We start from the raw sequence: 22,646 nt of genomic DNA, 5'->3' as shown, positions 1-22,646 counted from the left end.
GGCTGTGAAAAATGGACAATAACATTTCATTCACACAAGAGTGACGTGGTTTAATTATAGTGAAGGTTTAAAAACAACTTGACGATGAAGTGTTGTGTAAGTGCTAAATGTTATCCTTGACAATGACACGGGGACCAGAAAATTGGTTTTTCAGATCATCAAGTTATTCCATAAATTACAAACTGATTTCTCTCCTTAAATGAAGAGTTACTGAGACATTCAGCTTTCTTGCTAATTGTTTGCCTTCAACAATTGGATGGATTTCAGTAAATTGACCGGTGGAAACAAATGTGTTGTCTGACATACAGCAGTTAGGAATGGACCGACTGCAGATCAGAGCCAAGCACTGCAGGTGGTCCCCAAGGAGGAGTGGGATTTCTAGGGAGATTGCAAAAGGACCTGTAACAGGCTGTCCCTCCTGAAGCCAGCCTGCCTTCATGGTTCACCTGAGTAAAACCAAGTAACTCCTGTCTCACGTCCTTGTCTGCTTCTCCAGCCCACTCAGAGCTTGCAGGTTTTGTACCTGGCTCTTCCTGGGAGTTCACAGTCTGCGATGGAGCCACTGCACAGCCTGAGCTTCCACACTCCCCTGGGTCCCCCCACCTCTCTTGTGATTCTTTTGAAGCTGTTCCAAAGGCAGGTGCGGGGCATAAATGACAATGCAGTCAAGTTTTTTTAAGTCGTGCTTAAAAAGCAAAAGTATTGAAAGCTCAGCTTTGCCATGCAGTTTGTCTTTCAGTCAAAACCCAAACAAACCAACCCAAGAAATAACTCCCAGCTCTTCCTGAGGTCTGCAGCTCTCCTAGGAGGGGTGGGTGCAAAGAAGTGTTGTCATCACAGGCAAGTATTTTCATCTTTCTGATGACCTTGCCCTGTGGGTCCCTGTTTTTGTGTATTTTTGCATTCTAGATAAAAAAAATGAAGGGACCCTAGTGATGAATAAAAATGACAAGTTTGTTATTACTTTAAAATATCACAGGGATTGAGGGGGAATATGTAAAGAAATTTTCTTCCAGATTGCTCTCAGTCAATGTTTTACCTTGTGTTCTCTTACAGACCTTTGTTCTTGCTTGTCATTGTCTCATCTTCTGGTTTCTTGTGGACTTTCAGTTGTGGAACCTCTAGTGCCAAGTGTATTTCAAGCAAGAGATGCATCCCTGTATTTTATGGATATCTGGTAGGCGTCTTCTCTTACCCTTTCCTAATCTAATTTCAGGTAGGATCAATTTCTGGAGCGCCCAGGCTCAGCCTGAGTTCCTGTCAGAGCTCACCTGCAAAGCCCAGCACCGTCCTTTGCGAGTCACTTCCTTTGGTAAAGTCAGGTCAACTTTTAATTTCTCTTCCCAGGTAATCTTGTAAGTTCTGACTCTGAGCAAAACCATTTGCAAGGGGCTTGCACATCAAGAGGAAGATTCTTCACACCAGGAGCTTGCTCTGTTACCTTTCTGGGATTGTCAGTGGTTGGGAAATTGTGTTGCCCTCATTCAGAGACTCTCTTTAACTCAGGCCATGGATAAAAACATCCCCTCACCTCCAGAACAAAACAGGCTGCGGCTCTGCTGCTGGAATCAATAAAGCACAGGGATTTGTGATGGCAGCTGCTCCACAAACCCACGGCAGAGATGATTGACGTGAGAGATTCGATAAGGGCTCGTGGTGATCCGTGCACAAAGATAGTAAATGTTACGTGTCCAAGAGTTTGGGGGAGTGTGGAGCTGGAGTGATGCAGCCAGAATGGGAGCTCTAAAAAATCCTTTTCCTTGGTCCTGTCACAGACAAGTCCATAAAGTGACAAATGCCAGGAATGAGAACATCTCTGTCAGGGGTCATCCAGCTGTGACTATTGCACATCTGCCTGTTAGCAGCTCCAAAGGCAGAAGATGAATGTAATTAGAACCAGCCTGGATGATTTGCAAAGCATTGTTTGTGCTTTTAACTGCATTCCCTGGGAGCAGGGCCTGGATCTTGCCTTTGACCCTCTTTCTAGAGCTGGCCCAGTGAAACTCTCCCCACTCACCCTTCAGCAAACAATAAAATGAAAAATGCAAGCCTTCAACGGCTGTGTCACCACCCTCGTGAGGAAATGTCTTGGTGTAGCCACACTGCATTTCTCTACGTTGCCCTAATCTAATCCCCCATGTGGGGCTTATCACAGAGCAGGGCCCGAGCTGCAGCACCAGGATGTGCTGCTGGAGCTGGATAATACTTTATTTTGAGCACTTCTTTCCCCACCGTGCTGAGCAGCACAAACTGCGCTGGGGAAGGATACCTTTGCCAGCTTCAATTTATTTCTATTCACTGGAACAACTGGTTGGGAGTGTGTGGTTGTTTCTTTTGGTGGTAGGCAAGGTTAGGCTTCCAAAACATCGAGAAATGCTCTAAAAAATGCATTTTCCAGGCACAGTTCATGCTAGCTTAGAAAATACAGAAATGAAACCACAACAGAGGTACTTGACGCTGAAAAGGAAGCACCCAGTAATGAGAGCTCAGCTGTGAGATTGTAGGCTTCCTCTGTTTAGGCTCAGCCTAACTTCTGGAACAAAGAGGGATGGAAAACAGGGATGTAAGGGAAGCAAATGAGCCGTACCCATGTCACTGAATTTGTTCTGAGGAAAAGACTGAGAATTACAGCTACTGTTTGCCAGCAGTCTGTCCTTCCCACAGGGCTGATCCTTTGTGTTTCTGAGCTCTGCACGCTGGATAATTCATATCAGAGCCCCCCTGGCATTGCTTCGACGGCAGAGGCAGTTGGGTGTTTACGAGTGTTCCTTCTCCACCTCCTGTGCTTCGGTCTAGGACATATCTGGGGTGCTCAGTTCTGCTTTGGCATCCTTTGGAATGATAAAAATGGATGATAAAAATGGAATTTCATGCTGCGCCCCTGGAGGGACACATTTCTGTAGGAAATTCTGTTGGTGAATCACACATGGCAAGGTGAGGGACTGGATCCCAAAAGAACTACCAGGATTGAATCAAGTTATCCCTTAATGAGAACGGAGAAGTCTCAGCTGGGATTCTGCATAAAAGCAGCCAAACCTCTCCCCAGTGCAGGGAGGAACAGAGGAGGAAGGAGAACATCTCTTGTCTTCTCTGAGATGAAGAATGAAAGATGTAAAAATCAGTGCTGTTTAAAATTTGGTAAATGGAATATAATCAGTCCTCACAAAGCATCCTCTGTACTCATCTGTGCTTGCAGGCACAGAACAGACTTGGCAACTGGCTCCTGCATGGAATAGGAAAGGTTTAAACGCGTGTGTGAACTCTTAAAACAAAATAACTCTCTGCAGTTAAAACGCTGTTCTCTAGGACATTGTATCTGGGAAATGTGAAACTGTTTCTTTGGGAATTCATCGTGGGTTCGTAGCCCTGTGTGAGTGGGGTTTGGAAATTTTGTCATTGCAAAGGGTTTTCCTCTAGGGGGTACATTTAATATAAAAGGGCTTCCTGATACTCATGATATTTTCCCCTCAGAATCAAATCAAATTGGCTGGTGGATGCAGGCTTGGACCAGTGACAGACCAGATAAATCCTCTTCCGCCTGCAGACTGGAGGCAGGAATACTTTGTCACATCAGTAGTTACAATTTGACTTCAGTTTTGCTTTTTTCTCCACCAATCTCAATTTGGCTCGAATTTCTGAAGTCGCCCAGGGTGAGTCAGATGAGGCCAGGCCAAAGGAAGTTCTTGAACCATTCCCAAAGGAGGGGAAACATGAGTCAGTTCCGAGGGCTGAGCACACCGAGATACAAAGCAGCGCAGATCCCTGCAGGGTTCGGCGGGACAGGAGGTGCCCCCTGAGCTCAGGAGATGTTGGGTCGCAGGGCTCTGCTGGCTGCAGGACTGAGCTGCGCCGGGGCTGAGCCTGGGACGCGCTTTCCACAGGGAGGACACAATTCCTGGCATTCATCAGCATTCCTGCTGCAGCTGCATCAGCCTGGGTGCACAGATTGCAATTAATGCCAGTGCTTCCCCCAGCGTCCTGGGCAAATCTGTGCTCCTGGCTCACGGGGAGCAGACCCCGCTCAGCGCCGGGGGAAAACCTCTGCTGCAGAGAGCCCAGGAACAGCAGAACTCCATCCACCACAGTGACACAGCAAAAGCCCTGCTTAAATGTGCTCCGGCTTTGGTGGTGCTTCCCGTTCATCAGCACTGGCAGAACACGGGGCACTGCTGAGTCAAGAGGAGCTGCTACAGTGCAGGGCAGGCTCTGGGAGTGGGGCTGCAAAATCAGGTGAAAATTCCTCTATAAAGGCAGGAGCTCAGCCATAATTCTAATTTTCAGTCAGGAATGTGCCAAGGCAAATCCCTTTCTTTGGGCTCCTTTCTCCTGATTCGTAGCCCGTTGCTGCTGCCTCATTACCCCCCTGGCCTCTGGTGGGGCAGTAAATCTGGAGGCCTAATGGTGCACAGGGCCTTGGAGGACAGCCCTGCCTTTTCAAATATTCATTTCTATGCGGATCAGGGATGTCCCAGTCTGGCTGTAATCAGGGGAAGAGGGAAGGAGACAAATAATCACTGAAGATGACTGTTTGGGGAGCAATTCCTGTCAAAAAAACAATCAGCAGCAGAGGCGGATGCGAGCTGGCCTCGCAGCCCCAAGCACAGGGAGTGATGTGGGTTTGTTTGATCCCCATAAACTCTAATTTGCTTCTCCCCCAGCTGCTCCCCTCGGCTGGGCTGAAATGCCAGTTGTTCTCTGGGAGCAGGGAAAGGCGCCAGGCTGGGGCAGCTGCCCTTTGTGCAGCCCCTGCTGCAGGAGCATCAGCCCTGCAGGGACAGGACAGAGCACAGCGTCCTGCTGGCCACCTCTGGCCCTGGGCATTTTCTTGTTTCTGCAGGTGGTGCCAGCTGTGGCAGGGATTGCACAGCTCTCCTCCAGCTCAGAGCTTGGGTTATTCCAGGTGGAACCGACCTTGGGGCTCTGAAATCAGTTTGCAGCCCCTGGGAGTTGAGCTGATCCCAGGCTGATCTCACCCAGCTTAATGAGCAGTCAGCAGGAGTCATGGTCCCACTAATCCTGATTTAAACGTGAGTCAGAGCAGGGCTTGGATTCCACATCTCCAGGGTTAGTCCTTGTGCCATCCAGACCTCATCAAAGTGTCCTGGGGAAAATGATTTTAGCCGAGCTCTTGTGCTGTGTGCTGGCACAGGAACCTGGGGCTCAGGGTGACTGAGGCGTCAGCTCCCCGTGCTCAGTCCTGGGTTTTATTCAGAGGCACAGCTCCAGGCTGCGTTTTTCTTTCTATTATCAGGATAACAGCACTAGCAAGGGTGTGTCTATCTTTTCACCCTCAGTGGGTAAATTCTACATTTTTCCTTGAAGAGGGATATTTAAACATCTGTATGATAATGAAGAAAATAACCCAACCATACAGAATTTATATAAACTCATATTTGGCCCTGTGTGAAAAAATAATCCAGAGGGGGTAGCTCAGCCAGAGTGTCACAGAGAGCTCTTTCTCTTTAATTTTTTATTTGGATCCTCTCTGTATGTAGGTCACAATGACTTAAAAGAGCAGGCACTGACCAGACAAAACCAAACCTCTCGGAACAAAGCCATTGTTGCAGGAGGAGGAATTTTTCTCAAACAAGACCCTAAATTAGCACTGAAGGGTTGCAGCGTTCCCAGCATCTGCCTCTGCTGGGATTCCCAGGATGGGCAGAGCTGCAGCCCTGTGTGCTCTGCTGGGCTGGCTCCTGCTCGGGGCTGCAGGAGGGGCACGGAGCTGCCTCCGGAGCCTGTGTGCTGTGCTCACCCCTGGAATCAATCCTGCCCCAGTTCCCCCTCTCAGGAACACAGGAGGATGGAAGCCTCTCCCTGCAGCTCCCATCCATGTGTCCTCCTGCTTTTTCCCAGTCCTTAAGCGCAGGGCTGGACCAAAGTCTCCTGCTGCTCCCTGTGAGCAACATTCCATGGCCAGCCACTGCAGGGATTCATTCCCTGCTTCCCTGGGGGAATTCCTCCTTCATGCAGGGACACACAGCCCAAACACCCTCCCTGAGCTGCCTTCAGCTTTGAGGAGGGAAGAGAAAATCCTGGAGATCCTGGGTCTGGCCCTGGCTCGGACTTGTGGCAGCAGAGAGCAGCAGGGAGTAGCAGTAACTTGCAAGGTTTTATCTGGGGAGAGGAGGGGGAGGCAGCCAAAGGCTGGGGCTCAGGAGGTTCAAATGCCCCAGCCAAAGAGTCTTGGTGAGCCCTGGCTTGAAACAATGGTGGGTGACAACTGTGCAGATAAAAATCTCCAAAAAAACGGGGTATAAACAAGCCCTGAGTACAGATCACAGGTAGAGGAGCTCTGTGGAAATGCAGATTGATGGGTTTGAGACCAACAAAAGCCCAACATATTCCCTTTCAGCTTCAAAATCCATATTGTGCACCCAGACTTTGAGTCAGGGGGCTGGAAACGGAGCATCTTTAGGGTCCTTCCAACCCAAATCCGTCATGATCCTGTGATTCTGACATCCCGAACTGACACAAACCCCACTTCTGATGCAGGGAGAGCTGAGGTGTTTTGGTTCCCTCCCTCTCCTGCCTTTCAGGACACGAGCTGCAGCTCTGACCCTGGGGTTCCCCGGGGAGGGTTCAGCAGCACGGAGCCGGCACTGGATGGTGCTGTGGCCCAGCACAGGTGAGCTCACCTGGCTGCCAGACAAATCCTGAGCTCACCCGGCTGCCAGACAAATCCTGAGCTCACCCGGCTGCCAGACAAATCCTGCTGCTCCTGGAGCCACCAGGGGAGCCACAGGGACAGCCAGGATCCCGCGTTACTCCTGGATGCAAATTCTTTTCAAAAGCAGACTTTGCAGGAGCATTTTGTGCCGGAGGAAACAGAATTTGGGGAAGTTGGCTCCTACCCAGTCACTGAGCTTTTAAGCACCCTGAGAATGACCCGTGTGTGTTACCAGTCTGAGCCATTGCAAAAGGCAAGTTTAGGTAAAAAATTCAGTTTTAAAAAATAAACAGATTTCCAGATCACAGAATGTTCTGAGTTTGAAGGGACCCACAAGGATCAAGTCCAGCTCTTAGGCCCATACAGGGACCGAACCCACAAATGTGCTGTTCTCAGCACCCAGCTGAGCCAATCTGACACTTTGTAGGGGCTTTTTGGCCTCTGATGCTTTCCCATTGTTTAGAAGGGAAAGAGCTGTTGTTTGGTACTCTGGAGTAAAGCAACACTTTAATAGAAGTTCAGATTTTGAAGTGTTTTCCAGATTTTTCTTCTGATTCTGGAAGGAATCTTTAAGAGAAAAGTGGCTTATTCCAGGGTTTGAGAAAATCACAGCTGTTAGCAACCTGGTCTCATTTTCCCACTTTCCCATCAATGTTGTTTGATTAATAAGAGCCAACTTAATGCTGGACAACTCGGGAATAAATCAAACTGCAGAAGAGGGACACCAGATGTAATAAAAGCAGCGCCTGGAACAAGGAGATGCAAAGATCTGCTTGGTGTGGAGGTGGGGAAGGAATGGCACGTGAAATGTGTGTATTTTCTCTGCCACAGAAGTATATTTTCTTCTCCTGATAAATGTATCCAAGGAAATATAAACAATTTCAAAGGGCCGAAAGTATGCAGTGAGATGTTGCTGTGAATCACACACATCAAAGCAGAGCTGAGGCCCAAAGAGGTTTTCTGTGCAAAGAAAACTGGCTTTTCTTGTATTTCAGGGAAAGAAATCCTTCTCTGCTTCTCAGACTGTGTGTCCCTGCACACTTGACTTGGATCAGTATTTTCACTGAGGCACTTACTAAACACTGCACTGGCATTAGAAAAATTCACTCAAATATTGGTTTCTCCTGTCTGCCTTTGAGACTATTTCAAATCAAATCCCTCTTTGGTTGGCTCCTGGGGTGGTTTCTTCCCAGCTCCAGGCTGGGAGCAGCTGCACCTGAGCCTTCTCCCAGGTGAGCTGCAGGGGAAGGGAGGGCAGAAAAGGCTTCAGAGGGTGACACACAGAGGAGGGGATTTGGGAATACCAAAAGCTCAACTGCAAACCAGATGTGCCCTCAGGGAAAGGGAAGAGCAGTGTTTGAATTGAACGTTCCCAAGCACAGCTGAGGGAATGCTCTGGAACACCAGGATTTCTCTCTCTGGACGTGGGTGGGAAGCCACAGCCATGTGAGGAAATCCCAGTTGGATTCCCTGGAGGGTAAGCTCCATTTGGAGCTGTGTTATCTGATGTGTCAGCAAGGACAATCACACAGATATTATCAAGTAATAAAATCTTTACAACACAGCCCATGAACGGTGTAGATAAAGGGGGTTTGCTCAGAAAAGTCCAGAAGAGTTGCAATGATTCCTGTCTTTAGGGCTGTCAGTTATTAACTTTATTAGAACTTTAGATATTTCTATATAAGAAATCCATAGGGAGAGGAGCTTTAACTCCTATTTTTGACCAGAAGACTCTGCAGATAAAGTTGAAATATATCTTCCTTTTTAGCAACCTTTGAAATGTTGTCTATATTAAACTGAAACCGTTGGAGTTCAAAATATTCCACAGTGGCTCTTAATCCAAGGATGATACTTCAAAGGAATCTGAGCAGTTTTGTGGGAGCCAAATCGAGAGCAGCCAGAATTATTTTTCCCGTGCCTTTTCAGGATACACAAACCCAAACTGGCGTAACTAAATTCAAGTCTTCTGTGGTAGCTGTTAAAAATCAAGACAGCTCCCCATTTCTGCTGTCCATCCCCATCCCATTTAACCGGATACCACTGAAAACATTTACTACAGGATAACCCATTAAAGGAAGAATCCTGGAGAAAGGAGGGAATTAAATTCCCAAGAAGCTATGGTACATTTTGCCCAGGTTGTTTTCTGTCTCTGTAATTCCCAGCCCAGAGCTCAGCAGTCCCCTGAGGTTCCACTTGGAGATCAGGAACACCGGTGGGATCCAAGCCCCTCCTACAGAGGCTCTGCCAGCCTGTGCAGCCTGGATGAGTCCTTTGGCTCTCTTGTTTTTCTAGAAATCTCTTTTCTGGACAGCCAGACACACTGAAGGTTCTCCTGGTGGAGTGTTGTCACACAAAATAGTTGAACTTTCTTTTAGGGAGTCCCTGAAAGTGGGAGATTTTTGGCGAGACTGTGCCTTCCTCCCCTGTAGGAGTTCCTGTCTCTGAATCTGCTGTTTTTCCTGGGGTGTTCGGCAGGTCCACGTCCCCTCTGGGGCAGGGACAGGCCCTGTGCTGTCACCTGTGGAGCCCGGCAGGCGCCTTTCTGTGCAGTCTTTGAGCTCTGTCCAAGCTGTGCAATAACTCAGCAACACTCTGGTAATGAATTCTCTGCTCTTTAGGGCTGGACAGCAGCAACACCTCGGAGCAGACTAAACGGGCACTTAGCAAGGCCCAGGGTAACAGGACTCCCCTGGAATTACCCAGCACATTAACGCCAAATGAGCTCATCCTGAATTCATTAGCAATGATTACTCTGAGTACCAGAGGAATTAATAATCATTAGCATTTCCTAAGGAGGGCTGCCGAAGAGCTGCCAGATACGGCTGGTTCAGGCTTTCCCCAGCAAGTTTCATGCGGAGGGAGTCATTAACTGGAACTCTGTGGTCACTGGAGGGTTCCCGCTGCTATTTTGAATCCGTACTCCCAGTTCAGTTGCAATCCAGCTCTAAAAGCACTTCAAAGCCCGGCACTGCCTGGTTCAGTCGCTGCTGGAATTACCTCCCTTATCCTCGTTTTGTCTCCAAGTGAATCTCCCTGGCTTTCTGCAACTCTTCTGAAAGGTTAATAAACCTGGGAGGCTGCTGGGAGCCACCCAAGGGCAAGGGGACTCCACAGACAAAAGGAATGCAGAAACTCTGTGTTATTATTTTGTGCGAGCAAACTCTCGAAGTAAAGCTATCCAAGGCTTTGATTTGGCTCCTTGGAGCTCCCTCTGTTCCCAGCAGCATTTGAAGACTCGGCTGTTTTGCATATCAGAGGCAGCTGACTCGGGAGGCAGAGGGAATTCACTGCTCACTTCGGATGACCTTTTCTTTTGGGGATGAGCTTCCACAAGAGTTTTACTTCTCTGACAACTTATTCCCGTTCACTGTCTCCAAATGCCGCACACTTGGAATTTACATAATCCTGGTACATTCAAACAGAGCTCTGGGCCTTTCTGCACTGCTGCTCCTTGTAACCAGCAGAATCACACCGTGGGATTATGGAATATCCTATCCATGTCTCTATGGAGCTGTCAGCATTTTTGTATCTCATCATGGGACAGCCATCAATATAATCTGATCTTTATGGACAGGGAGCATAAAAGCTCAAGTACTGTTCATATAATCTGATGATCTCCTTCCTTTTACACGGGTCTGGGCTGCTTTCCTTATCCAGTTTGATCTCTCTCCCAAGGTCCCGGTAGTGAATTGTCCCTGCACGTTTTATGTGAGCCGGAGAGTTTATGGCTCGAGTTCATGGGCCTCCTTCCCAAGGCTGTGCGGGTCCCTCCGGAGCAGGGGGACCTCAGTCAGGACGGGGGCTCCCATGGCTGTGCCACCCCTGCCCTGCTCCCTGTGCTGACGCTGCTTTGCCCTTTACAGGCGGGGTCCAGCTGGGAAAGGAAGTTTCTTCTTGTTGAGTTCAGCCATCTCCGGACTAAGCTAAGGGAGTTTTAATTAACAAACTAAGTGTCAAATATGTTTTCAGGATAGTCAACCAATCAAAAGTGCAAAGGAAACTCCGGTGGTCACACGAGTTTCCCCAGGTCTTTCTCTGCAGAGCTGAGAACTGGTGCATGGTCCATTTTTATTTTACTTTTATTCCACCCTGAATGCAAAACCAGTGAAATCTTAAGAGCGAAAATACATAATTTTGTTTAAATCGGCACTAAAGGAAAGCTGAGCCTTTGGCCTTGATTCCTGCTGATCTCCAGGTTATTGGCAAGGATGCACAATTGCCTGATAACCTTGATTTCACGCAGGTCAACGGCATCGATGAGTGACTCACGGGGCCCATAAAGTTCTCTTTCCAAGGGGTGTGGGCCAGGAGGGCTGAGAGCTTGGGCTGGTTTATAAATCCGGGGCTCAGCCCAGCCGATCCATTCTGCTCTGATCCAGCTGCTGTTCCGCTTCCTCAGGCTCATCCCAAGGGAACAATGGCATTCACAGGCAAATACGAGTTCGAGGGCGACGAGAACTACGATGCCTTCGTGCAGAAGATTGGTGAGTCTGGCTGGGGTCGGGCACTGGGGACAGGCTGGGAGAGCTGGGATTGCTCAGCCTGGAGAGGAGAAACTTCGGGGTGACCCAATTGTGGCCTCCCAGTGCCTGAAGGGGCTACGGGAAAGATGGAGAGAGACTTTACAAGGAATGGAGTGACAGGACAAGGGGCAATGGATTCAAACTCTCAGGGTGTAGGGTTAGATGGGATATTGGGAAGGAATTCTTCCTTGTGAGGGTGGGCAGCCCTGGCACAGGTGCCCAGAGCAGCTGTGGCTGCCCCTGGATCCCTGGCAGTGCCCAAGGCCAGGCTTGGAGCATCCTGGGATAGAGGAAGTTGTCCCTGCCCGTGGCAGGGGGTTGGATGATCTTTAAGGTCCCATCCAGCCCAAAGTGTCCAAAGATTCCATGACTCCGTGTGCATCTATTTAAAGAGCAAGAGTAGATATAAAAATAGGTCTGTGCAGGTAAATAGCAACGGCCCAAGGAATTTGCACATGAAATTCCAAGCTTTGCACGTGTAGGTTAAGAAGGGAATATTTTATGTACTTCATACATTTTTCCTGTGTATTGTTTCTTAGGGAAAAGAATGCAAGATTTATTTTAGCAAGTTCATTAATGTACCAATCTCTCTTTACATCAGTAATTTCAGCTCAGAGCTTTGATGTTGTGAAAAAATTTAAAATAAGAAATGAACAACAAATCAGATGCTCTGAGAACAAACACACCACTATCATCCTTCAGTTCAAATTCAGCTTAGATTCGATAAACTCTGTGTTTTTATTGTTTAAGGTCTCCCCAGTGACAAGGTTGAAATGGGAAGGAACTGCAAAATTGTGACCGAGGTGGTGCAGAACGGGAACGACTTCACGTGGACACAGCACTTCCCGGGAGGCCGCACCACCACCAACACCTTCACCGTGGGCAAGGAGGCAGACATGGAGACCATGGGAGGGAAGAAGTTCCAGGTAAATCCATGGGGCTCTTCAGCTCCCCAGCCTCAGGAGGATCTGGATTTAGAGTGCAAAGCAAACCTGTGTCAGGCCTAGTGAAGGTGTCCCTGCCCATGGCAGGGGGTGGAACATGAGGGGCACCAAGGCCCTTTCCAGCCCAGCCCATCCTGGGATTCCCTGATTCCATCATCACTGACTCCTGGGCTGCCTGCCAGGAGCATTTTCAAAGCTGTTAATGAGTGATGAGGAGGTCTGGAACCTGCAGGAATTGGAAGATGAACAAGAGCCTGTTTAAATTGTGAACATTCAAGAACTAAAGGCCAGGGATTTTAGCTCTGTGCGTGAGGCCACCTGTGCAGCACAGAGCCTCTGTCTCATGAGCTCCCAGCATCAGGTGTGCAGGTGTTACAGAACCTGGCAACAGAAATTCCAGCAACCCCAGAAACATGAACCTTTTCTCTTTTACAGGCAACTGTCAAAATGGAAGATGGGAAACTTGTAGCTGATTTTCCCAACTACCGCCACACTGCAGAGATCTCTGGGGGGAAGCTGGTAGAGGTGAGTGCTCAGAGATCCAGGGTAGTTTATAAAAAACAAAAAAAAAAAATCCTCAAAATCAGAAGTTTAGAAAAAAATCTGAAGTGAAGGACAGGATCTGAGCCATTCCCAGGGCTGCTCCCCTGGGGCTCTGGAGCTCTGGACTGCTCAACCAAAGTTTTGGTTTATTCTTTCTTCCAGATTTCTACTTCTTCTGGTGTAGTCTACAAAAGGACCAGCAAAAAGATTGCCTAAGGCAGCAAGTTCAGTCTCTTCCAGTGCACTGAAAGCCAACAATAAAATAAATAAAATAAAGTTCTGTCTTTGTCTCTTCCTTGGTATTACAAACATCCTCATGTTAATGCTTACCCCACTCCTAAATAACTGACAGAGGTGGAACAAGATGAGATTTAAGGTCTCTCCCAACCCAAACCCTTCTGTGGCTCTGAGTCTCTGCTCTGAGGGATATCAGTGCCACACTTTGTGCTCTGAGAGGAGCCCTGAACCTTAAAAACAAGGCCTTTTAATCACTTCCTGTACAGACCAGATGCCTTTGCTGTTAGAACTGCCTTGATGGGGCTGAGAGGGACTTTTCCAACCGCAGGTGACAAATTCCTGACCCTGAACTGGCTGGCAAAGCCTAATTCCGTTAACAAGGATTGTCCTGGGGTGTAGAGGAGGAGGCCCAGTGACACAATCTCCAGCACCAGGGCCACTTCCCAGCTCAGCTTTGGGAAATCACTGTTGGTTTCCATGCTTTATTGTAACAATGCAATAACCAAAGCATTCTGCACCAGTATTTGAGTTACATGTCCATGGCATGTTGGAATAATCGTGGAATACATAACGGGCGGCTTTGGGATGCAGACATTCATGAGGCTGCTGAAAGCCTGGTACCCTGTGGGCTTGATGGCATCAAGGAAAGTTTAAATAGTCCATGCAGGGTGCAGTCGACTGATAATCCCACAGGCAAATGTGGAATCATCTGATAATCCCAGACATGTCCCGTGTAAGGCCACACTTGGTAGGATTGAGGCCCATTTCCTATTTTTCCCCACAGTTTCTCATCCTACACTTCATTGAGATAATCTTGGTCAGGATAAATCAAGAATCCAGTAAATAAGCTGTCTGTCCAGTAGGGATCATAAAAGAGCCCGTTTTGCTCCGAGTAGAAGATTTGCAGCCACACCTCATCCTCCTCCTTCAGTGCCAGCACGGTGGATCCAGAGGCCACGTCGTGGTTCCCAGTGTTGGCATCAAAAGTCTTGATGCGGTACTGGCCGTTGTGGACCAGGCCAATGGCCAAGTGCTTGTTGGCCAAAGTGATGTCGTAGGTGAAGTAGTAAATCCCCGGGATGCTGCAGATGAACTTCCCACTGGAAGCGTTGTAATGTCCTCCCTCGTTCATCAGGATCCTGTCAAACTTGATGGGCAGCCTCTCCCTGGGGTAGCTCTTGGACACTGCCACGGAGAAGGCAGACCTGGCCCTGCTGGCGCTGCAGCTGCAGGGGCCCGGCAGCCCAGGCTCCCCCTTGCTCCCTTTGGGCCCTTTCTTCCCTGGGGCCCCGATTTTCCCGGGATTGCCCTTTAAACCCTTGGGCCCCCGGGGCCCTGCCTTGCCAAGGGCTCCTGCTTTCCCCTTCGGGCCTGGCTTGCCAGGGTTTCCTGTTCTGCCCTGGGGACCTGGAAGAAAAATGATCTTATCAATTTTTCTTATCACTTTTGAGGGAAAGAGCGGATACAACAATGGAAGGGGGTCAGAGCATTGCAGCAGGGATTTAATTTAGAACTGAGCCATCGCTGGTTTGCATTGGTGAGAATCCCAATGAAATCCCACCTGGGGATGGACATCTCTCTGGACTGACCAGCCAGGGTAAGCAGGGAGTTGGTGCGGTAACAGTGGAACTCTCTCCTTTTTAAGCACCAAAAGACTGACTCCATTATCTAGCTCGCTTGAGAAAAAGGAGGAATTAAATCTTTAAATGTTTGGGTTTTACAGAATGGGACAGGTTTGTGAAGCTTTCAGAGCCCCACTTTGAATAGGTGAGTACTTTTGATCTCATGTCTCTTTTTTTTTTTTCATTTAGCACGAAACTGTTTAAAAACAAGGCAAAAGTAAATCTAGATGTGGTAAAAAGCCCATCCCAGCTGGGAGATGAACCAGCAAACAACGGGGGCAGGGGCTGCCCTGAGATGGGAAGGGAGCTGGGCTGGCAGCGATTCTGGCTCGGTGGTATCTGATACGAGCAAAATCGTGAGGATTCGTGCAGTGCCTCTTGACCTGCTGTAACAAGAGCAGATCGAAATGCAGCTGTGGTTGGAAATCTGCTCTCCAGATTCCCGGTTCGGGGAGGAAGAAGGGAGGGAGAAGGGAGGCAGCCGCAGGCTGGGCTCGCCGGCGTTGCTGAGGCAGGAGTGCTCTCTAGTGTGGCAGAGGGAAATCACTGCTCTGCACAAGCTGCTCCTGCTGCCTCCCGACTCCGGCACGATCCCGAGCACAGCCCCGCCTCACGTCGGTTGTTTGCTCCGGATTAGGTCCGGCATGGCCAGTGCCCGTCCCGTTACAGTGCTCCGGGCAGCCGATCCTTCCTTTTCTCACGTGGCTCTGGTTTTCCTGGGAGCAGGAACCAGACACCAGCTCCTCGTCTCCTCTAGAGAGCCCTGATCAGCGCAGGGCAAACCTCGCTGTGTCACAAAGCGAAGCCAGCGGGAACTGCCCGCAGCTGTCAGGACACGATGTGAGTCTGGAACCCCTCTGACAAGCGGGATCATTTGGAGAGCGGACAGCGGGAATTTCTGGCCGAGTTTCCCACCAGGTGTAGCTGCGAAGCGGCTGTCGCGGCACAGCTTCCACCTTTCCATTGTTGAGTTGAGCGCCTCTCTCTTACCTTCATCGCCGTGCTCGCCCTTGTCCCCGTCCTGGCCGTCCTTGCCGTCCTTGCCCGGGAAGCCCATCCTGCCCACGGTCCCGGGAGACCCTGGCACGCCGGGGGGCCCGGGGGGCCCGGGGGGCCCTGGCAGGCTGCAGGCCAGCTGGGCACCCTCCTGCAGCTCCCGCTTGGCAAAGCCCCCCAGGATGTGGTTTGCCACGCAGGGCACGGTCCAGAGGAGCAGCACGGCAGAGATCATGGCACAGCCTGCGGGGACGAGACGCGTGTGGGCACCACCGGCGTGGGCTGGTGCAGAAACTTGCATGAAAACGGGAGATTATTTGGCTTGTAGCGGCAGGGTGGGGGAGCTGTTTGCTTTGGTGTGATGTGATTCCAAGGACTTGGCTCACCGAGTTTTCTAGGTCAGACCAATATTTTTATCACACTCTTCTCCAAGTCTGTATCTGTGGCCATCCCTCGTTTTGTTTTGCTCCCTGAGCCTCTTTTCCCCCAAAACACCAGGAGCCATGGCAGAGGAGTGCAGAAAGCAGCTGCCTGGGACCAGGGGAGTGGAAGCAAGAGAAAGGGTTTGGTGTGAACATCCCCAGCACGACCTGCCCGTGGTTGGGTCACTGAGGTTTCTTCAAAGCACAAAGCCCATCGTGTGACACAGGGCAGGGCTCAAGAGAGGCTGGGCAGGCTTTGGGCCAGGCCTTAGTGCCTTTTGCCTGTCTGAGCCTCATCCCCCTCCCCACTGCAGCTCAGCTTTAGCAGCTCCCCAGTACTGTTACGTGCAGCTCCTGCCCTGGAATTAAGATGCTTAGAGCACTGGCTAAATTCCACGTTGGCCTTATCTCTCATCCTGCTCGCAGCTCCTGAGGGATGGAAATGCACATTTAGATGCTCCAAATCCAGCCAGCTGATCCTACATATTTATGCTCAGTGGGAGCCCCCAGTCCTATGATATTATAATTAAGAACATGCAGAGGAGAGGGAAATGCAAACCAGACCTAGGGCTGGATTTGGCTGCTAAGCCCTTTGGTTCTTCAGCTCTGATTTGCTGCTGCTGAAAGGTGTCGGTTTAATGGATTTGTGAGATGGAAAGCACCACCCAGTGTTCATGTGGAAAGTTGAATGAAGGCTTCTGAGTTCATGGAAAAGGAAACAAAATATTCAAATGCCTTGGAGTGGGAGATCAAAAGGAAAGCTGCATCCCTGCTTCCCAGGAGCCCTTCCAATGGGGCAGAGAAGTGAGAGGTGTCTGGAGGAAGAGGACACTCACAAGCTGTGGCAGGGAAAAATGTCATTGTGGAGCATAACCTGGAGAAAAGCTGGGAATGCCTCATGTGGAGAAGAAAGGTGTGAGAAGGAGCAGAAGGTGGGAGGGCAGCTCCTCTGCCAATTTGTTACCCAATCACTTCTGTTCACTCTTTGACCTGATGGGATAAGAAGTGGCAAACAAAATCCCCTGAGGCTGGGAGGTCTGTGGGACCAGTACTTGGATAAGTGGGGAGTATCCAGGTACCCAGAGCTGTGCTCTTGCACAGCTCCAGAGCTGGTGCTAATTAACAATTCCACAAGAACGTTTCATCCCATACCCCAGCAATGTGTGTGGGATGCAAAGCGCCACCACATCCACAAGAGCATCTATAAATAACCTCTTCAAGAAATCTTTTTGAAAGAGAACCAACCTCATGCTGTTCCACCTTAAAAGGAAAATTACATCTCCTCTACATCTCCTTGATGTAGAAGGTCCGATGAGCTCCAAAAAGCAAATTGGAAGCAGACCAGCATCTCCCCTCTCTGTGGAGTGGGCAGCCAGCCCAGCACGGGAGGCTGTGCAGCAGCAGGGCTGATTTTCCAATGACATTTTAACCAATGGCTTTGTCGCCAGGGTTAGAGACCTTTGGGCCATGCCCAATGCCTGTTGTGAATTAAAGAAGTGTTTTTGTAAGAAAAGATCCTGCCTGGAAGAGTCAGGATCAGCTGCTTTCTGCTGCTTCCAAGGCAGCTGGGCTGAAATCCCAGAGGAAAATCCCTGAGGGTTTCAAGATGCAGGGTACGATGGCACGTGCAGTGGTTGGATGGAGATTTTTTGGCCAGTGAAGCCACGCTGTGCTATGTGGTGGTGGGAACAGGAAATTGAGGGAATTGCTGCTTGGAGGGAGGCAGGAGCAGGATGAGGGGACACAGCAGTGAACAATCACCAAGACTTTCTTCTCTATTTCCTTTAAATATTCAAGGCTTTCTCAAACGAAACATCCATCTTTCTGCCTCACAATTTCCTAGTGTACCTCAAGGTGCTTCATTAATCTTCAAGATAATCATTATCCCCATGAGTCTAATTCTCAGCTCTGGAGGTTGCCCTGCAGTGTCCTCGGGGTGAAAGCAAAAGGAGCCCTTGGGTGCAAGGCTGATTTAGGTAAAATCAGATGTGACAGCAGTGACAGAACAGCTGAAATGGGTAGATTTAACTGATAGGAGCCAGGGAAGTTCATCAGTTCCCTGCTGCTGCACAAAGCAACGGCAAAGGAGGGACAGCAGAAGATGCACCTTCTGTCCTGAACCTGCGGTGCTCCCTTGGCTCCAGGCCCCGGGAATTCCTGTGCCAAACCTTCCCTAGCCCCGAGCTCAAACCCGTCTCGGCAGCTGCCCAGTGCAGGGACAGGCTGAAGGAGGTGGGAGCTCCCAGCAAAGGCTGAGGAATGTTTCCCTCATGGCGTTATTTCTTTAACTGGCAACTGTTGCCTTTATGGATTCCTGTGCAAGCGTCGGAAACCTGAGCGCTCAGTGATTTAGACCTTATTTGGGAAGTTTTCGAAGTTAAGGGTAAGAGGAGGGAGAGGCAGAAAGAAGGAAAAGTGGATCTACTCACCAGCCTGATCTCCTCAGTGAGATCCTGACAGGCGCTGGCAGCCCCCAGGGCTTCAGGCAGATGTTTTGCTGCAGATCCCCGGCCCCGTCCTGCCACAGCAGGTCCTGGGAGGGCTGTGCAGGATTGACTTTGGTCCTTTTTATTTCTGTTTTACTCCTCCTTGTGCGTAGTTTGAGCTCCCTGCAGCAGCTCCAGTTTGGCTCCACGTTGCCAAAGGCATATTTTTATTATTGTGTAATGGATCTGTGCCTCTTCCTCGGTCACGTGGCACTGGAAGGGATTTTTATGCACATGTGGCTGGGAAGCTCTTGATGCTTGGGGAGCTTTTCCCTTTCTCCCTCTCCCTTGCAGTCCTGGAGGAAGGGCTCAGGGGCTGCCTGGATCACGTCTGATTGATGCTGCCCCTCCCTGCTGTAGTCGCTGCCCACACAAGCAGGGAATGGGTAACACTGATCCAACTGGGGAACAACCCTGACACTTGATCCTCCAGCATTAAAGGGAAGAAAATCTTATCCTAGGGGTGGAAACTCGCTTGAATCACTCCAGGCTTGAATTTAAGAACAAAGTCATGAAGCAGCAGCTCTGCAAATTCAAATTTGTACCTCAGCACTTCTTCAGGCTGATGTGCACTAAAAAATACAACTTTGTCATAGGGATAGCAGGGCAAGAATGCTTCTGTCTTGGGAAAGGGTTGGGATGGTGTTTTAAGCTTGGAAGTAGTTACAAGCCCCCAACAATTGCTTCAGTTAAGGCAGGAAGAGTAGGAGGAGTAGCTGAGGCTGGAGCAGGATGCTCTGGGATGCGGCCAGGGTTGGTATTGACCAGACTCATCTCTGGTTGTGGGTTCCTGCTCTGGTCCCACCAGGATCCCACACGGGGCGTGGGACAGGCGTGTGCCTGGTGGCAGGGCTCCAAACCCTGCCCTGCAGCCAGTAAATCCTTTCTGCTCCGTGCAGGACATCAGCTGATCAGGAGAATGCTGCAATTGTCATTCCTTGCTCTGCCCAAATTCATCCTTCTCAGAGCTGTCTTGGTTTATTTTTAAGCTTTCCCCTGTGCTCGCTTTTGGCACTTGGTGGGAACGGATCTAACATAAAGATGAAGTCTGTACACAGTTGTCTTTGTGAGCTGGGGCCAGTTCAGATGCTCCTGGGAGCACTGGGAACATTTGGCTGAGGAAGCACAGGGCTGTTTACGTGCTGTGCTGACAGTCCCACAGAGCTCCTGCAGAGTCAGCGCCCGGCCCCAGCTCCCTGACATCAAACAACCTCCAGGAGAACAACCCCCCTTCCCAAACCCGTGCAATCATCAGCTTTGCATTTCCCGGGAAAAGGGCTGCTCTAGGAAAGCTGGCTCACCTCTGGCACTGGGGTGAGCACAGCTGGGGCAGACCCAGACACTGCTCTGGGTATTGGTCAGATAGAACTCTCACTTTTCACCTGTTTCCATAAAGTTTGTAAGAACCCAGCTCTCGTGCTGGGCCCCTCTGCCTGGGTGTGGGCCAGCAGGCTCAAGGCAGTGCATGTGAAATGGGAAACCAGGTGAAAGCTTCCCATGGGCTTTGCTGCCGTGCCAGTTGGATGGGCCTGGGAAGCCGCAGTGGTTTCCTCAGACACTGATGGTGTGGAAAAGGAAAAGCACATCTGCTGATCATCTCCTACCCCATGGCACCTGTGCTTTGGGATGGGTATGACACAGGCCAGGGATGAGAGGATGCTTGGACACACAGCAATCCTGCCAGGCAGCAGCAGGGAATTCACAGTCTGGGGTGATTTTGTGCCCAGGTCTGCAGCATGGGGAAGGCAGTGAGAGCCTGACCTAGTTCAGCAGTGTGGGGGAAAACTGCTGGGAAGCTCCTGCCAGGCAGATGGAAAATCTATCTGTGCTGCATGGCCAGCACAGGCTCCACCGGTGTCCCAGACAGCTCTGCTGAGAACACTTGGCAGCACAAGTGATTAAATAAACAAACCACACAGAGAATCAGAGCAGCCTGCGACTCATGCTCAGTGTTTTTTGTGTCAGTGAGACACTGCAGGGGACAGTACAGCAGATCCTGTCCCCTCTGTGCTGCTTTTTAGCAGAAGCCTCTGTGCTGTGACTCCCGTGGTGACCCCAGGGAAGAGGGGCTGGGTCAGGGACAGGTGTGGGTTGGGGCTGCCTTTAGGGCGAACAATGCTAAAACCAAAGTTAAACATCCCGAGAGTGAGGTGAAAATGTGGCAGACGATGAAGCACCTGATAAGGAACAAACAAGTGACTCTTCTGACACCTTACCCAAAGCTGCTGAGCTGGCACAGCTGGCCCAGACACATCTGACTGACAGCCCAGGCCCACTTCTTAACAGAGGGTTTTCCAACAAACCCCTCTTGGAGAGCGGGTGGAGATTCCTGCCCAGAGTGGAAACATCCCTCAAGGACACTCCTCAGGGCTGAGCCAAAGAGATTTGCCCACAGTCGTTGGTCTGGATGAGTAACACCATTCTCTAGTTAATACTTTTCCCTGTCTTTAGTATAGTTTAGTAAATGCTTCAATTTTGCTTCAAAGATAGTGCATTATACTATACTAGTAGTTTTGGCTACCCATACTAGGTAGCAAATAATTCTGTTTAAGGCCTTTTTAGTCTTACCATTAGCATGATAAATCATTTGTTTCTCTATAAATATATCTAGTTTGCCATCCCTAATCCTGCAGGACAAAGTCACCTAAAGGTTCAATCACCCTTCGCTGTTGCTGTACACGTGCTGTGGGGGAGAATACTTAAAAGTGGGTGACCACCTGTTCCCAGCCCAGCACAGGGCTGTGTCCTGGCCTGGAAGGGTATCCCTTTGTTTACCTTCTCAGCACTCACTGGTTTCATTGTTAGGTACTGACCTTGCAGCCACGACTTTGTAACCAAATAAAATGATTCAGCAAATGCCAGAAGAGCTGAAATTCACCCCGAGGCTGGAGGCAGCCTAAAAACCAGCAATAACAATGGGAGTGTGCCTCACCAAACATGAGTGTCAGGGGTTTGGGGAGATACTAATGGGAAGGAAGAAGCATTTTTCCACCCAACAAGCCTCCAGTCTTAGTGTGGGATGGTGATTTGAGTAATTTTTATTGCCCTGCATAAAAGCAGTTTGGAAGTCTGTAAGCAGCCTACAGAGAGTGATTGTCCCTCTCCAAAACCTCCCATAAAAATGAGTCAAAACCCTGTTTAAATTTAAAGGACGCTCTTGAGACCATTAGCTCTGCTTAGGAGCTGCAGCCCTGACCCATTAAGATAAAAATAAATAGAGCTTATTTTGGGAAGACGGAAGTGGGAACCAGCCCAATCCCCAGTGAGCCACTGCCAGCACTGAGCAGATGTTGTGGAAAACTTGGGGTTGTTGCTTTTTGTTCCACATACCTTCTATTTACAATTCAAAGTAAATTCAGTAAGTTCTGTAATTCAAAGTAAATTCAGCAACCTTTTTGACTCACCACAATTGGCCCCTGCCTTAGATAAGAATGGATTTCTGAAAATGCCTTGTATTTCCCAATTACAAAAAAAACCCCAAAACCCACCACCTCCAGCCCCCCTGCTTTGGAGTCTGCAACACCAGACTTGCACCTTAACCATATCCAATAATAATGTAAAATAAAGACACCAGCAAAATGAGAAACAATTTCCCTACTCCAACCTTAAAGCCACAACTAAACCCCATGGCAAAGACCCTGCAAGAAGGACAAGAACTGTTATTTTATTTAGGAGCAATAAAAACAATCTGAAAAAAATAACTCACAGCTGGTGTACAGCAGGTGTCCTCAAGCCTCACCTCAGGCAGTAAACAGGCCGGGTAAACCAGCAGGCTCTCAATTTTTCACAATTTTTGATTCTTCAGGGCTTTCTTTTCTCTCCAGCTTGAAAGCAAGAGCTCATCAGGCACGAAAATACACCAGGGAAGCTGAAAGAGATAGTAAGAAGCTTGGCAAACTCAGCTTTCCACTGCAGCACACCAAGGCAAGGGGGAGAACATCTGATATAACCCCTAATTAAGCTACCTGTAAGATGCTCTCAAAGCAGCCTCAAAACTGCTTCCTTAACAAAACCCACGATTTTATACCCCGTGAGCAGCTGGGGGCTGGGATGTTCAGCTCAGAGCTGGTGAAAACTACTCCACCAGCACATGGAGAGAGGCCAAAAGCTAAGAGCAGTAATATTTAACTTTATGTATTCCTGCAAATAAACCAGGATTAATTAGACCAGGCAATGCTAATGCCTCCCCAGCTCCCTCGCTCC

The 22,646-nt window shown here is 49.4% G+C and overlaps 2 protein-coding genes across 4 annotated transcripts; one reads left to right on the top strand and one right to left on the bottom strand.

The window, feature by feature from the left end:
- The first annotated feature begins 9,390 nt into the window (after nucleotides 1-9,390).
- Nucleotides 9,391-12,936, top strand: FABP6 (fatty acid binding protein 6). Of its 3 annotated transcripts, none has more exons than XM_040078622.2 (5): nucleotides 9,391-9,729; nucleotides 11,070-11,154; nucleotides 11,944-12,119; nucleotides 12,573-12,662; nucleotides 12,843-12,936. In XM_040078622.2, exons 2-5 carry the CDS (start codon nucleotides 11,088-11,090, stop codon nucleotides 12,894-12,896), a joined length of 387 nt encoding a protein of 128 aa, XP_039934556.1. In that variant the 5' UTR covers nucleotides 9,391-9,729; nucleotides 11,070-11,087; the 3' UTR covers nucleotides 12,897-12,936. The 3 variants fall into 3 exon arrangements, with proteins under 3 accessions (XP_039934556.1, XP_039934554.1, XP_039934555.1); XM_040078620.2 differs by lacking the exon at nucleotides 9,391-9,729 and adding an exon at nucleotides 9,771-10,078; XM_040078621.2 differs by lacking the exon at nucleotides 9,391-9,729 and adding an exon at nucleotides 10,330-10,723.
- Nucleotides 12,937-13,383: 447 nt separating this feature from the next.
- On the bottom strand, nucleotides 13,384-22,615 carry C1QTNF2 (C1q and TNF related 2). The gene is made up of 5 exons (XM_040078619.2): nucleotides 22,409-22,615; nucleotides 22,150-22,311; nucleotides 18,387-18,656; nucleotides 15,530-15,778; nucleotides 13,384-14,324 (listed from the first exon to the last, which is right to left on the bottom strand). The coding sequence occupies exons 4-5, from the start codon at nucleotides 15,768-15,770 to the stop codon at nucleotides 13,711-13,713; spliced, it is 855 nt and encodes a 284-aa protein (XP_039934553.1). The 5' UTR covers nucleotides 15,771-15,778; nucleotides 18,387-18,656; nucleotides 22,150-22,311; nucleotides 22,409-22,615; the 3' UTR covers nucleotides 13,384-13,710.
- Nucleotides 22,616-22,646: the final 31 nt, after the last annotated feature.

Source organism: Hirundo rustica, chromosome 14, assembly GCF_015227805.2.
Source record: "Hirundo rustica isolate bHirRus1 chromosome 14, bHirRus1.pri.v3, whole genome shotgun sequence".
NCBI classification, from domain to species: domain Eukaryota; kingdom Metazoa; phylum Chordata; class Aves; order Passeriformes; family Hirundinidae; genus Hirundo; species Hirundo rustica.
The sequence above is the reverse complement of the archived record's forward strand: the minus strand, read 5'-3'. Positions and strand labels throughout refer to the sequence as shown.